The 16,907-nt window shown below is 32.5% G+C and overlaps 1 protein-coding gene across 3 annotated transcripts in view; it reads left to right on the top strand.

The window, feature by feature from the left end:
- btz (CASC3 exon junction complex subunit) overlaps positions 1-16,907 on the top strand; it is a 79,202-nt gene that overhangs the window by 877 nt on the left and 61,418 nt on the right. For 2 of the 3 annotated variants that reach the window (XM_085816467.1, XM_085816465.1), the window contains exons 2-4: positions 12,130-12,246; positions 12,331-12,399; positions 16,005-16,187. In XM_085816467.1, coding sequence (XP_085672593.1) covers positions 12,130-12,246; positions 12,331-12,399; positions 16,005-16,187 — 369 coding nt within the window. The remainder of the gene's footprint in view (positions 1-12,129; positions 12,247-12,330; positions 12,400-16,004; positions 16,188-16,907) is intronic. The other variant, XM_085816466.1, reaches the window with a different exon arrangement.

Here is a 16,907-nt window from a genome sequence, read left to right as displayed (position 1 = left end):
TTTGGTAGTAGTATTAACCCCTTAACGATCGGATAATTTTCAAGAAAACGGTCATAAAAAGGCCTATATGCAATATATTCATACATTAATTTATTTACATATATCAGTATGCATTCATTTTCAATTTCTGGACTTTTTTTAACTTGAAATTTTTAAAATATAATATTTTAGGAAAAGTCAACATTCAGGTGTGTTTTGACTGAATGTTGGTTTTCAAGTAAGCCAGGAGAATTTCAGAAATATGTTTTTTAAACATTAAACAAGAATTTTATTAAACTTACACATAATATTAACAAAGCTTAGTAATTTTTTCTTGTGTGATAAATTTCAAAGCATGAGATGCAAAGGCCAACCTGGACAGTAGTACCGAGTTTCCTTTCTACATCTCTTATTGTTTTCATCTCTTCTAGAACAACAAGCTTTGCATTCTCTTGATGGTTGCCATTTCTTATCAGTTGTTGGCATTTGTCTAACAAAATGTCTTTCAATTAAATGGTTTGGATTATCCTCCAAGCTTGGCCGGCCTCTTTTTGAAATGGAGTCTGATACATTTCACTAAGTTCATCTACTAAAGATAAACGAAATATCAAATGGGATTTTTTTTTCCCGCCCTGTTTTTTGTAAATAAGATACAAGTTCAAAATAGTTTGGTCTAACAAATGGAAAAATATTTTCTTATATTTCTTTCCTTTTTTTCGAGCAATAATCTCCAAGATACTAGTCTACAATATCTACCGCTTTCATATTTTTATTGTAATCTGTGACAATTGTAGGTTTTTTTTTTTAAAAAAGCTTTGTTATGACACTGTACATCTACTATGTCATTTGTGTGAACTGTAGATAGCATGGTAACATCTTTCTTATCTTTCCACTTCATGGGAAGAACTTTACCTCGACGAAAAGCAACATTTTCACCTTTTGCGATTCTCTTTTTTACTAATTCTTGAGGCATTTCTTTTTAGTTTAGTTTTACAGTTTGTTGCCTTTGGCTACTTATGTTTAAAATTAAGTTATGATTAGGAACAGCATAAATTATAAACAAATAGCTAAGTTTATTGCTTTTTATTTTCCAGCTATCAAAATACGACGCTACTAGAATAGCAACATTTTGAAATAAGAACTAGTTGCCATTCAGCATAAAGAAATTTAAATATAAATAGGAACTACTTGTTGCCATTCAGCATAAAAGAAATATAAATATGAATATTAACAAAATATTAAAGTTAATTTTATAAAATAATTAAACACATGAACAAATATATGAAATAAAAATAATTATTTCTCATGCAATAACTAGGCCACTACAAGTTCCATAAGTGTCTGTTTGAAATTTTAAAAGCATGTCTGCCAATTCTGAGGTATAAAAATTGTCTGTTATCAGACAATATCTTTGTTTTAGCAGGAGCTTGATAAGTGACATCACAACTTGAATTGATTGGGACAGATCTTTATATTTTGCATCAAAAAGCATACCGTTTCCAGTATACAGTCAAAAGTCTTTAATCCGGACGTCCATAATTAATGTTGCCAGCATTAATGCAGTACCAGAGAATGCTATAGGTCATCATTGTTGAACTTAGACTGTGGGCTCTGATGTTGTTGGTTATGCATTGGTGCTCTGTGGCTGTAAATATGTAGCTGAGCCTTTTTGTTGCATTCGGAGAGGGAGCAGTATGTGTATGACATTGTTTGTGATTTTCCCAAGGTTGGATGGAGATTCGTGCTCTTATCATTTCCAAGTCAGAAATATAGGACACCTGGCCATTTATTAGTTTTCTGCTGCTGCCTTTTTGCTATCTGTTAACAAAAACGGGAAGTACTGTGTCACAAGGGCGTTATGTCTGTGTAAAAAGTAAATGACTGGGAGTCAAACTGGGGTCTGTTGCATAGAAGTTGAATATTGTACCGCCATGATTGGTAATCAGACATCCCAAAACTCGTACTCTATTTCACTCTAGCGAAAAGTCTCATGCGTGTATTATAAAAGTAAGTTTAAATGCTATTCTAATCTTATAGCATTTAGGCTATATACTGTGAAGAAAGACCCTTTAAATTTGAATTGTGTAAATGTAAGGTTAAACATCAGTCTGATGCTAAAAAATGTTATTTAGTCCATACTCGATGAAAAACCTTACATGAAATATATCTAAGTACATACAGTACAAAGTCTTTAATCTGGACGACCATAATCCGGAATGATCTATAATCCAGACCTCAAAGCTACAAACTTTTTGCACATGCATAGCGTTTACGTATGCGCATAATACCTCTATGCATGCGCACATGCGTTTAATGTATAACGGACGGTATAAGCTAGGCTAAAATTATCTATTTCAGTTAATGTTGCAGATTGCGTTGTTCCTTAATCTTCTGATCGGAACCGGCTTATTATTTTTTGCAGACTGTTAGAGCAATTTTATAAAAAGTAAGCTTGAACTTTCGATTATGTCAAAAAGAGTTTCCGATTCTGGAGCTGCCAAAGGATCTACAAAGCGAAAGCATGTTTCAATGTCCATTAAACAGAAAGTGGAATTGCTGCAAAAAAGGGATAAAGGCATGAAGAAAGGGACAGAGATGTTAGGGAAAACGAGGAATTTCGATTGACAAGTTAGTCAGTATTCTCGGCACAGCAATTACAGGACTTGAACAGCGTTATTGTAACTGAACAAGAAATTATGTCTGTTTATAGAATTAAAGAGAAAGTATTAGCACAAGAAACGAAGCAACTTAAACAACTTACATTGAAAGAAATGTTTAATAAAGTAAACAAATAAATATTAAGCTTTTTTTTTGTGTAAATTTTGATACCCTTTAGATCATAATTGCTCTTTATTTCATATTTTTAATTTTATAATTTCTGCATGCCATCTTACCAGATTTAAATTGATGATCTATAATCCAGAAAAAACCATAATCCAGAATCGCCAAAATCCCGACGAGTCCGGATTAAAGACTTTGTACCGTATGAGTCTCAGTATACATTTCTAAAATATATTTTTTAACTCAGACTGTTAAAAATACGCATTCTTAGACTAATAGATGAAATCAGAAATCAAACTATGAGTCTTCAGTCACAAGAAATTGAGTGTACCATAATTTCCGGAAGAAAGACCGCATCAGCGTAAAGGGCGCACTCGAAAAAAATGGCGGGAAAAAAATTAAAATTACACAGAAACGCTGCATCAGCGTAAACGCCACAACAGATTAAATTGCGCGTGACATTGTCGTGGGCTGAATAGATGCAAAAACTCAACCTAAGTCCTGATACCAGTTAAGAAAAATGCATGAAATGAAACCATAACTCAAAAATAAATTAAAGGTAAGAAATGTGGAAAATATATTTACCTTCACGTATATACCTATATTTACCCACTAAAGAAGTCCATATTTGTAAAACTCAGACTATATTATAAAAAATGTTGCAACAACGAAATATTAAATTTGGATGACAAAAGGAAATTTTAAATTTTACTTACGAATTAAAGCAAACTATACATCATATGAAGCCATCAAAATCTGATTCTTCACTATCTGAATTAAAAAGATTTAGTAAATCCTGATCTAAGTCTGCAGTCTTCCAGATCGTCACATTCATCCTCTTGGTTTACAGTCTCTTTATCTAAGGATATAATTTCAGCTTCTTTGAACCCTGCTATTATTGACGATGTTTCTACCGATTTCCATGCACTTCCTGCCCACTTGGCAATTTCTTCATAAGATGCTCTACGCATTTTATCGCTTTTGGTTTACGTATGCAATCCTTCACTCATCCAACACTCACACCGCTTTCGGACTTCAGCTTTGAAGGATTTATTACCTGACAAATTTAACGGTTGTAAGATTTTTGTCAAACCACCAGGAATTATTGCTTCGGTCGTAGATAATTTTTGACATCTGGTTTTCACTGACTCAAAGAAATGAGCATGCATGGAATCCATTATCAATAACCCCTTTGGCTGGAAAAAAGATCCCATATGACACTGCCAAACTTTTTGTAGCCACTCATGCATGATTGTTTCACACATCTAGCCGTTCTCGTTTGCACAAATAATTACGTCATTAGGAAAATCTTCCTTCGGAATAGTCTTTCATTTAAAAATGATCATCGTTTAGCTTGTCACCGTTTGCGGCACAAGCTAATAACACACATGTAAATAACATTCTTTCATGCCCCGTCATAAACACAGATACAGATTTTGCACTAGTTTCATCAACAGTTTTGTTTGCAGTAGAGTTGAAAGCTAATGGCGTTTCATCCATATTTATTATCTGTGACCGAAGAAGTTTTTTTTTGTCAATAATAGCTGTCACATATTTTAGAAAAGATGACTTTTTATCCTGCCGGTCCATTGGTAATTGTTACCCGAGTGTTGTGCTAGTATGCACAGGAATATTTTTTCTTTTCATAAATCTGCTACACCTCCTTTGAAATCATTTATGTTCATTCGTTTTGCTATAAATTTTGCTTGTAAGCGAATTTTTACAGTCGAAATTGCCATTCCCTTTCCTTGTTGCTCCTTTATCCAGTTTGCAAGGTCGTCCTCTAGATTGGGCCACCTTACAGTACCACTTCTTTTGGCTCGTTTCTGTTGTGGCATATTTTTAAGAAGTTCTTTTTCAGTTCTCCAACGTCGAATACATCTGTCGTCCACTTCAAACTCTCGAGCTGCTGCTCAATTTCCAATTTGTTCAGCATGTGAAATTACATTAAGCTTAAAACCAGCAGTATAGCTTCTGTGCCGTTTAGGGACATTTTCAAAAATTTTCTGCTGCCTTATTACTTAAAAACTATCCAACAAGTACTTGTACTCAAACTGATAGGATCTGTATCTGGCAGAATGCCAAGAAAAATCCATTCATGCTGAACGGGAAATACGTCAGAGTTCGTTATTGCGAGGCAGGTGGAGTCGTGTCCGCCTTTGAAAAAATTGCAGAAAAGGCAGGGGTGGGGAGAGAATGGGTCCTGGAAGATTCATCGAATGGCAGATTAGAGAGACTATTCAAACTGATGAGAATGTTGATTTGAAAGAGGGAAGGATGTTATTGTTCTGAGATCTCGTTTAGGGTGAATAAGGCATGTAGGTCCGTTCAAGGGAAAGAATGTAAACAAAATAACGTTCGCAAAAAGCAACTGAGTGGTCTTTTGTGTGGGAAAACACCAGTCTATGCACAATGACCATCATAGGAAATATTTTATTTTTAGTGCACCTAAACGCCGCATGGGTAGAAACGCCGCACCCGCTGAAAATTTAAGTTTTAAACACGTAAACGCCGCGGCATTTCTTCCGGAAATTAGGGTATTCTTTTTAATGATACAGATGAGTCAGACAGAAGACGGCGATAGGAAAGAAATAGAAAATGAAATAAGTGATAATGAAGAAGAATCATTTATAGCAGAAGATGAAGATGAGCATAGAACAAATCTGGAAGCAGAGGTTTCAGAAAATTGTAACGGAAATCCAGTAAAAACCTGGTCTACTAATGTTAATAATGATGCCGTAATTTGTCTCCATTTAACAGCTTTTTGGCACCAATTCATGATTTACCTGTTGGTGCGTCACCTTTACAATATGTAAAGTTGTTTCTTACAGATGAAATTTGTGAATTAATTCTCACAAATACAAATAAATATGTTGAATTCTGTGCAAGAAAGCGTGGCACTGTTGATCGTCAATGGGAAAAAATTTCATCCATAAAAGAAAGATGGGCATTCATTACAGTCCTTCATAATGAGTGTTGTAAAATTACCAAGAATAAGTGATTATTGGTCAAATAACACAATGCTTGGAAATGAAATGGTGAAGAAAATAATGAGCAGAAAGAGATTTTTGGAAATCAAGCATTATTTTCATTTGTCTGATAGGGAAACTGAAGTTAAAAATAGTGAAGAAAACTTTACATATGCACAAAAATTAGAGCCTGTCATTTCATATTTCAGAAACAAATTTCAGCAACATTTTGCGCCTTATGCTGAAGTGTCAATTGACGAAGCGCTAATTAAGTTTAAAGGTAGATTAGGGATCATGCAATATATGCCTATGAAACCAGCTAAGCGTGGATTAAAGATATGGATGCTCTGCACATCTCGCTTAGGATATACTTACAACTTTGAACTTTACTGTGGTAAAAGAGATCAGATACCAAGGTCAGGAAAGGGTTTAGGATATGACGTAGTTATGCACTAAATAAAAGCACATAAAAACAGGCCATGAAATCTATTTTGACACATTTTTCACCAGCGTAGACTTGATATCCGAGTTATATAAATCCGGACAATTGTCATGTGGAACTGTGATGACAAATCGGAAAAACATGCCCGAGAACATCAAGCAAATGAAGGTGGGAAATCAATACGACAGCTTAGTCATGCAATGCAAAAGCCTGCCGAATTTACTTTATTCATCTTGGCTTGATAAAAAATTGATACATATCATTTTCACAAACTGTAAAAATGAACCATGTTTTCCTACAAGAAGAAAAGGCTCCGAAAAAAGTGTAGTTCCATGTCCACTCGCATTTGTCAAGTACAATAAAAATATGGGAGGTGTAGATCTAGCAGATCAGCATCGAAAATATTACTGAGCTTCTAGAAAATCCTCGAAATGGTGGATGTACATATTTTGGTTCCTTTTAGACACAGCTGTGAATAACGCTTTTATAGTTCATAGAGTCACTAACTATCCAATCCTAAAGCGACCACAGCAGCTATATGACTTCAAATTAGAACTGATTGAAGAATCCGCTTCGAAAAATTCATTTCGTAAATGAACCTCAGTCATGTTTTCGCCTAGTGCATTTCATGATCACAAATGTTGAAAAATTAATGGTCGTAAACGCACTTGTGTTCGATGTAAAGAATTAGGAAAAAAGACAAACTCAGAGAGGTATATTGAAAGTTTTTCGGAGTGTGATATATGCAGAATGTGCTTGTGCGAAACATGCTTTTAGGCTTCGAATTACAGTTCAGGGCCATACAATTTCAGGTACAGTTCTCTTATTAAGACTGGATTCAGAAATGTAAGGATGCATGTGTATGTTGATGTATGCATGTATATACTGTAAGTAGGAATGTACGTCTGTATATAGAGAGACACATATATGCATATACATACACACGTGCATACACTCATATATTTCTGATCCGGTTCCGATTACAGAACAGTATCCAATTTAAAAAAAGTGAAAATGTTATTGCACCATCACGAAAACTTGTATGAATGTGGAATGAACAGCAATATGTATATAAATATAGATACATTTATGCAAGAGACACATTTATATATGCATATATCTAGCTACAAATATGTATGAATGATAAATATACATATGCATATTTACCTATAACATATGAAGAAATAATATGCATATATAACTAAGTTAATGAAAACATGGAAAAACAATGACATTTATAAACACGCTTTGAAACTCTCACAATAAATAAAATCGTAAAAAAGTCTATAAACTAAGGTTTATTGCTCACAAAGATGGGATCAAACAACCGATTAACAAATGAAAAGACCCTCATTATTTTTGGAAAAGGAAAAACAAAGTGCAATAAACTAAAATAAAAAAATAACGCACCACATTAACTAAAAAATAGCAACTTAACGTGAAAAGAAAGAAAGTAGATGAAGTGAAATCTTAATCCTCTATTCAATAAAAGAAAAAAGCAATAAATTCCTGTAAAAATGAAATTATAAAAAAGAAAATTATTTATTTATATTATATTCATGACGGGGTGTTAAAGTAGCCTGTTGTATACGGCAAAGTACAAGAGGTTTGACAAAGGCATGGGAGTGATTTTCCCAACGAAAATTGGCTTGTATTTACGTTGCACGTGATAATAATAAATATACGCATTTTGCTTAGCGGGATCCATTTTTATGTCCTTTGTAAAAACGCAGGAATATGTCGGTACTTAACAGAATTATGACAAAATATCTACTCTTTAAACCAGAGCTATTTTATTATAAATTTTAAACAGCAATAAAAGTACAGTTTAAAAATTTAAGGGTTATATTTATTTTTAATCAATTTATTCCTTCCTATAAAAATAAGGGAAGTAAACAAAATCTCAGTCGGGATCATAACAAAGCCAGAAAGGCTTGTTTGTCTGACCTTCAAAATAGGTTATAAAGAACGGGGTCAAAGGCTAATGCAATCTTTGTTAGAAAGTACAAAGGATGTCATTCGAAATCTTCACACCTATTTTCTGCGTTAATGGACAGGAAGGGGAGGAAATTGTTGTGAAATCGGAAAAGTATTTTGGCCGGTTCAGATATTTTGAGGATACAGCTTAGCGAAGGGTCTGAATTTCAAAGAGTTCATTTAAATTATATATGTTAATCATTTGAATTATTGAATTATTGCAAATAATTTTTCTTTGGTCTTAAAAAGAAACTAGTATAAATAGTCTTATTTCTAAATAAATTAGGGGGGGGGGAAGTTGTATTTTTGGTAGATTTTTCTGGCATTTGCAATTTAAAAAATAATGCATTATCTTCTGATCTTAAAATTTATCAAATATGTTGGACATTTTTGTAAATGAGGTATTTCAGTTTTCAGATGTTCAAAATTTAGTGTGAATATTATTTAAATGTGTTAAAAGTTTTCAGGAAATTAAATAGTCATTATGACTCTGTGCATTAAAAACCCTTAATGCAGTACCAGAAAAACTGCATGCATTAAAAACCATTAAATTTCATTGTTGATTTCTTTTAATAATTTGTATGCATTAATAACTGTATAAGCTGGAGATATAAATGATTCTCTCTAAACTGCATTTTTAAACATAGCCTCAAAAATGTATTTCCAAAACCCACTTTTTTACAAATATAGAAACATTCCTTAGTGTCTGTCCCCTAATTTTTGTCATTTTTTATTGTGATAATATTTAGTTTTTGAAATGATTATTTTTTATTTTAGTCTATTTTAATGATTTTCTTTTATATTAGAAGGTGAGAAAACATAAGAAATAAAATATTAAATTTTAAAAAATCAAAAATTTAAAATTTTGTAATAATTTTTTTTAAAAAAATCATTTTGGCAGTTTTTAGATTTTATGAATCTAAGACTTAAGGAAAATATATTATGGTTGCTATGAATGACTTCAGTTATTATTTTGTTTTAACATACAGTATAAATTATTTGATTTCATGTTTTAATAACAGCTGTGGATTTAAGTAATACAGTACAAAGTTGAAGATCCAGCATTATCAAGACTTTGTCAATTTCAGATTTTTTATCTTCAGTTTAAAGAGGGCATATAGAGATAGGAACATTACAGTTATTTGTATCATACTGAAAAATAATTCTCCAATGAAACTGATGCCAGAGCCAATGAAGCCACACTTAGCAGCAAAAATTTTAGAATTTAAAGGAGTACTGAAGAACAAAAATTAGGGAAAGCAAAGTTCTTAGAATTTAGAAGAGGCACTGGGCAGCAGAATTTAGGGCTGGCAAAATTTTTAGAATTTAGAGAGATACCAGGCAGCAGAATAGAGGACCAGCAGAGATTGTTCAGGGCAGCAAATATATAGGCAACACCAAAACCTCGAACCAAAATTGTGATCCTGGACAACATCAATATGATGTCAGTCAATGTGTTGTTATTGGTTATGGTGCAACTTCCTAGGCAGCAAATATTTGAAAGTGATATGCAGGAATCTCAGTTGTGGAAATATCAGGTTTACATTTTATCAACTATTAAATATTTCATTCCTTGATTTTATAAGAAAAGAGTTTTATTTTTATAGTTTATTTTATTAATATATTTTTTGGCTGTCAGTCTGAAGGTCTGGATTTTGGACTTTGTACTGTGTACAGTTTAATTGTAATTTTATGGCAACTAAAGTAAATAAGATTAATGGAAATAGCTGAAAACGTGTATCTCTGTTAAGATCAGTCATCAGTGTGGAGTATTATTTGAGTGAGTTATTACAGTATACATTTTTGTTTTTGGAGTCATTTTAAAGATTCTTTGAAGTAGTTCATGAATTAATTTGTTTCAAGGTCTACAGGAGTTGATTTCCTTAGCTGTGCTTTTACTAATTGAGATCTTGCGTTAATGTTGGATTCATAAATTTTTTGTACTTAGTTATTAGTTGGTATTTGCTATCGTGGTATGTTGGTAGTAATACCACGCATGATTCTCTTTTCCTAGGAGCATTGCATCAATCCTTGAAGTTGCTCTGGATCCTTTTGGAAAGATGTGATTTTTAAAAATTTTCTTCTCTTCTCTTTTAGCTTAGTTTTTGTTTGGGGGGTGGGGTGAATTAAAGGTTGGTGAGAATGGCTTTTTGTGTCAGCTCTGGGCCAGTAGCAAGCACATATCCACATTCGGCTAATCTTTGGAATATGGTAACAGGTAGTTTGGCGACATTTTGGTAAGGTGGTAAAGGTTACTAGCTAGGACTTTAGCAGTGTACATGAATAAAGTCAAGAGTGTGCGCAATGCCATTTTTGTGCAATTCTGGGATGTTTTTTTAAGTGAAAATAGGTCGACGTGTACGTGGATGATACCGTGTATGTGCAATTCTTAAAAATGTGGCAAGCAGTGGGCAATTCTGCACTTTCTCCTAATTTCGCACCTAATCTTCGTCATGATTAAGCACTTTTTTCCATAAAAGTTCTAGCATAAACGTAATTCGGCTAGCAGATTGTTGGAAAAAATGTTGGAAAAAAAAAAAAAAAAAAAAAAAAAAAAAAAAGCCTTCGTGAAAACAAAATGTTGTCGAAAACAAAACTAGCAGGTTGCTGTAGCAAGCAGGGTTGGTCGCCAAATTTTCGCCAAAAAATCGCCAAGCTACCATAATCCAAAGATTTACCCCACATTCTTTCTTCCTGTAAATCCGTCTTTTCCAATATGTGATATTTTACCAAAAAATCATAAATGCTCCAATTCTCATGCAGTGTACTTGATGATGGAAGATGCATTATGGAAATATAAGCTTAAACAAATGCTTACAAAATGGTAGGATGAGAGCTAGAAATTGATTCAAGAGAAATTACTTGCTTAGTAAATTTCAAATGAGGATAGAGAACTGTACGGACATACAATCAATCAAAAAAGTCATTTAATTGATTTATGGTAACAGCAATTCTACCGGTTAACATAAATGACAGTTTGAGGGGAAATCTAGTTATATGTTCTACATACAATCACATCATTCAAAAAAGACATTTAATTGATTTATTGACACAGGATGGCCCATAAAGATGCATAACATAACAGTTACATAAATGACATAAATGACAGTTTGAAGGGAAATCTTGTAGTATGTTCCATATACTTTGCAGGCTGGTGTTGAAGACAAAACCTCATTAACACACATAGTGTTGCCATTATTAACTTGCTTTTCTTATTTAATATCTCCTTACATCATGCCTAATGATTTTTAGTTATGGGGATGGTAAAGGACCGTGTTTATGCTGTGGAAACCGAGAGATCTTGATGATCTTTGTCAACTAGTTGCCAGTATGATGCTGTCCAGGTTTGTTGTTTTCACATCTTAGATAGTGTGATCCAATGGAAACATGACCGGGTTGAAGATGTTTTACTAAATCAAGTGAAGTGAAATGAATACATACATGCAAAGCACTTTGTATCATTGCTATATCTATATACTACATGTAACTTGCACTAAAAACTATTATATTCATTTAAGTGGTAATATCTTTATGGCACACCATGTATTTCATGGCCAAAAAGCACCAATATATTGTTAGTAGTGTATTGGCAGGTGTTGGTTAATATTCAAATATCAATTTTTTACTTCTTCAGAGCAATACATTTATTGTATTATTTAAAAAATAGATATAGTAGCAATTTTTTTCAGCAGTGTTGATGCATTTTTTAATTTACAGTTAATGTAAATTAAAAATATAAAAAAAGTATGGTTTTTCTGCTGTTTTTTCCTGTAATTTTTTTCAATAAGGTGTCATGATAGAGAATTACTATATTTTAAGAAGTAACCGTAAATCCACTGCTGTTTAATTGTATCTTATTTTATTTTACTTATTAAGTTAATGGGGCAGATACTGAAGAATTTCCCCACATATCTAATTGATCTTCATTCTGTCGATTGTAAAGTCTAGTATCGCTAAATGAACGTACACATTTTCATGCAGTTTAGTAGAAGGAGAAGGAGGCGCGTTTTGTCTGTTGACACATTGGAGGAACATTCATTTTCTGAAACTGATTCTGAACTGGAAGATGATGCAGCCATATTAAAAAATAAAAGAAAGGTATGTAAATATAGAAAACTAACTGCTTTGTTGGTATTTTGTCATGTTTTTCTATACGGTGCTTGAAATCTATTCTTTTTTAAGGATGCTACATCAAAACTAGCTGACGGATCAGAATATGAAAGTGCGGAAGACGAAGAAGAGGATAAAACTGTAAGAATTGTTTTTTTTAAACATGGATATATTATAGAAGGAATTTAGCTTTTAGAATAACATTTTAAAAATAAAGTGTTTTGATGAAAAATTTTTAAATGTATTTGTGATCTGTCACTTTCTGAATTTATTACCGTAGTTTAAAACTGCAATTAATTATCCGAATGAAAGTATGAATGCTCTTGTTAAACACTTTTCGTTAGTCTTTACATTTGTGCAGCATTTGCGCATGGCAAAATTGTTAGCCTCTCTCTGGAATCGTTAACACCATTGAGGGTCACAGAAGTTGCTAAGTATTTTGGGTATGATATAAAATTGTCTCTCTCTGGAATCATTGACACTATTGGAGGTCGCAGAAGTTGCTAAAGTAGTTTGGGTATTATATATTGTCAGGAACGATCAATTTCATCAGCATTAATAAATCTGTTCTATAGATAACTTTTCATTATTAATGAATTTGTTGAATTCATCTTCAAATTGTTCAGCTGTTTCAGTAGTAGCTGAAGCTTTTTCACTTGAAATTTTTAATTGCTTCGTAATATGGTTTACTTACCTGTTGAATGTGTGAGCTTAGTTTTTAAGCCCATGTTCTCTTGGAATATTTGGACTTTAGTTATTAGCATTGGACCCATCAGTGGCATCCAGTTGTGGCGATGCTGTCTCACCCATTCACTCTTTACTTTCTAATAATTGTCACTTTTACCAAAATTAATGATTTTTCTGTTATTGATTATCAGTGGGGCATCAGGATCTACAAAAAATGTAGAATGCTCCTGTTTTCTTATATCGTATACTGTTTGTTTTCAGTGCCATATTCATCACATAATTTTGAGACAGGTATGCCATTTAAACCTTAAAATTTTTTTTTTTACTTTTATTTTTTATTTATTTATGTCATAATAAAAGTAAAGGAAAAAGACGGAGCACTGCAGATGCGTAGTTATCCTATATCGAAGAGGAAGTAATCTGATTGCGTCGTAAGCTAATGTGTTGACTTCGTAAATAAAACTTGGCAGTAGAAGCGATTTTAATTCCATTTTTATTTCCAATTGATATTGGTGGCCATAATCACTTGGCACTCCCACAGAAGATTTACATTTTTGATATTGTTGGGATAGAAAGCAAGCCAGCGAAATTACATTTTAGCACAGTAGAGAGCAAAAGCTGAAGTGCGTAGTTATGCAAGATGGAGGCACGCAAAGAGAAAAGTTTTGGTTTACAATTCGGTGATTGGTCGTCAAGAGGCATCTGGTATTAACGGTTACATAAGATCGCATGATTAGTTTGAATGACGCAATGCAGATAAGTTATTACGATTTTAGAATAGAGAGGAAGAATTAATGTTTATAGTTATATTATAATTCTGATTCATACATTTTTATCTTACATTTATATATTTATTACGGAGTGAATCCTCTTTTTGCTTTATTGACACCTAAACATGTTTTCACTCTGTTGCAGCTCCAGAACTGGAAATTCTTTTCAACATAATTGAAAATTCAAACTTTAATTTTGGTAAAAAAATAGTAAATATACTGATCACCTGCAAAAACTAATAATTTAGATCAAATTAGAAAGTGCAGTAGAGTATAGTATGCTGTACTAACTGATTTTTAGTTCCTTGAAGTCTACTACACCCTTTCTGGCTTATATGCCAACAAAAGAAAACCCGTACGAGCAACATCCTACTCCAAGCAAATATGTCTTGGGGCTTCACTTATTTTTTAGGTCATATCGAAAAATGCTAACTCCTACACAACCACTCAAAGGGAAAAAGTGTAGCCATGGCCAACATCAATACAATGTCAGTCCATCTATTGCCATTTGCCCATAATGCTAGGTCTCCCATTGCAGAGTCAAATTAGCTGCCCCAAGACTTTTTTTTATTTGAAAAGTGATATTTTAGTATGTTTTTGTAGTCTTTTAGGTATTACAATTAAATATTCAATAAAATATGGCTGGTTAGTGTTCCATTTATAAAGTGTACTGTTTAAATAATATACATACATATGATGAGTATTGCGGTTTCTTACAAAATTACATGAAAGCAGTTTATAAATTTGACTTGGATAAAATTCAAGTTAAGCTAGAGTTTACATAATATAAATTCAGCTGAAAAAAATAGATGGCATTTATTGTTACTGCTGTTATGAGATATCATGAATTATTAGGCAAGTGATTGTTGAAGAATTTGATAACCGTTAGCATGTTTGATAATTATTCTGAAAGTAACTGATTAATATATAAAAAATTTCTTTGAAAAATATATAGTAGTATCTCTTTGACATATTGATTTGCCAACCATTTCATAACTTAAATATTTGTGTTTATGCTCAGGACACTGACTACAAGATAACTTGTAGCTTTTTTTACTTCTCATTTGTATGCAGCTATTTTTATGTTTGAAGAACGTATGTGTATTTTAAAAAATCTTAATTCTTGGAAAGGCTAGTTTACAAAAGGAAGCCCCTTTCAATAGCTATTGGCAGGGGCTTTTCACCCAACATTATTAATGAAGCAGTTAAAAAATTCTCATCTCAACACACCAAAAGGCACACTCTTGTTTTAGGAGATTATAAAAATTCTGTTGTCATTCCTTTGTTTCCATCAATTAGCTATAAAGTTGCATGTATTTTGCAAAAATTTAACTTTCGGGTCATTTATTCTCCCATCAATAAAATTCCGAGTTCCATACTCAAGGACGCCATTCTGGATATGATTTCCTGGGGTATTTACAGGATTCCTTGCCAGTGTGGATTAATTTACATTGGCCAAACTAAGAGAGCCTTAAAATTTCGCATCAAGGAACATGAGGCATATGTTAGAAAAAAGGAAACACAGAAGTCTTCTGTTGCCCAACATTGTTGGTCCAAAAATCACACTTTCAATTTTTCTGCTGCCAGAATTATTCAAAAAACATCTTCCATTGGTGAACTGGATTTTCTAGAGGCATTTCACATTCAAAAAAATCTTTCTGTTCTAGTTAATGACCCTAATTCCAATCCATCTTTGCCTTCAACCTTTAAAGAAATTATGTTTTAGTTCTGGTTTCATCAGCAGATGGTGCCAGTAGCTTGTCTCTTGTCCAGGCTTTCTTATCTTATCTAATCATTATATCCTATCTCGTTCATTTGCGCTTTTGCAGCTGAGTGTGATGGTTCGGTAAAACCATCGAAACTAGTTCTGTGAAAATTTGAAAATATAACACTGATTTTTGTTGTTTGACTTCTGAATTAGTATTTGTTCGGCGTGTTATTGTGTCTTAATTTTGTTTTATGTATTCTGATTGGATTACACACAAGTAAATTATTATTGTATGTAATTCAATCAGAATGATTAACATGTGCAATTAAATGCAGTTTAATTGGATTGTATTCCATTAAATTTACATGCTGTTGTGGATTTTTTATTATAACAAACAAACAATTTTTTTTTTTAATGTGGTACGGTTAATCTAATTATTCAGAAGGTGACTATTTTTTAGCTTCACTATATACTTGATTTAAATTAGGTCAACTGGGATTCGCATTTAAATTTAGGGATAAGAAGCATATAGTATTTGTCTGTTTATTATAGTTAAGTGTATGGTTTTTGTTATTGTATAGAATGGAGAATCGAGGTTCAAGGATCAAGAATCTCTTTCTGAATTAGTTGATGAAGAAGGAGGTGAGGAGGATATTGCTGAGACAGAAGATGTTGAGGGAGATTTTTTAAGTGGAGATCCTCCTGATGATGCATCTGAAGATGAAGACTATGTTGAAGAGGAAAGACAGCAAGGTGATGGTGAGGTAAGGGTGTGTTTGCGTTCTTTTTATCGAGCATTGATTGACTGACCATAAAATTAAATTTCCTTTGTATGAAATTTAATTTTATAGAGTTTCATTTATTGAATAAACTTTGCGTATCATTTTCATTTGAAACATTTTAATGCACACCTAGTATCATTAATTTGTGTCCAAGTTAAGTATACTCACTTGTAGAATGTGTATAATGATAATTAAAGTGGTTGAAGCCCTTAAAAGAATTTCAACATAAATTCTGGAAGCTGTTAAAGCTTATGCAGCATTAATTCTAACAGGGCTGATTTAAACTTTTGGCCCAGGACAAAAATCTTTAATGATGGTCCCTATTCTTCTAATTAATTTCAATGTAGTTAATATCCCAAATGCGATTTGTGTAAAGTATTTTCAGAAATATCCTAATAATTATCTTTTCTATTAAAATTATATAACTATAATATATGTATATATATTATACATATCATTTTTGGATGTTATTATGTGGAATTTTGGATGTTTTGGATCTTATAAAATATAAATTTACGTATTTTAAACTAGGGTATAATTGTCCTACTCGAAAAAAATCTGGTGTCATTCTTAATTTCAAAAGCTTTCTCTAGCAAGATAAAGAATAAATTCCAGGCCTCTGTCCATTGTGCTGCAGGAATTGTTAATATCTGAATACTTTTAATCGTATCTTCTATGTTTATGTGAAGGTGTTTTATGATT

The sequence above is a fragment of the Stegodyphus dumicola genome, chromosome 5 (assembly GCF_044657685.1).
Source record: "Stegodyphus dumicola isolate Sdum_Otavi_A_Nest chromosome 5, ASM4465768v1".
NCBI lineage: Eukaryota > Metazoa > Arthropoda > Arachnida > Araneae > Eresidae > Stegodyphus > Stegodyphus dumicola.
The sequence above is the reverse complement of the archived record's forward strand: the minus strand, read 5'-3'. Positions and strand labels throughout refer to the sequence as shown.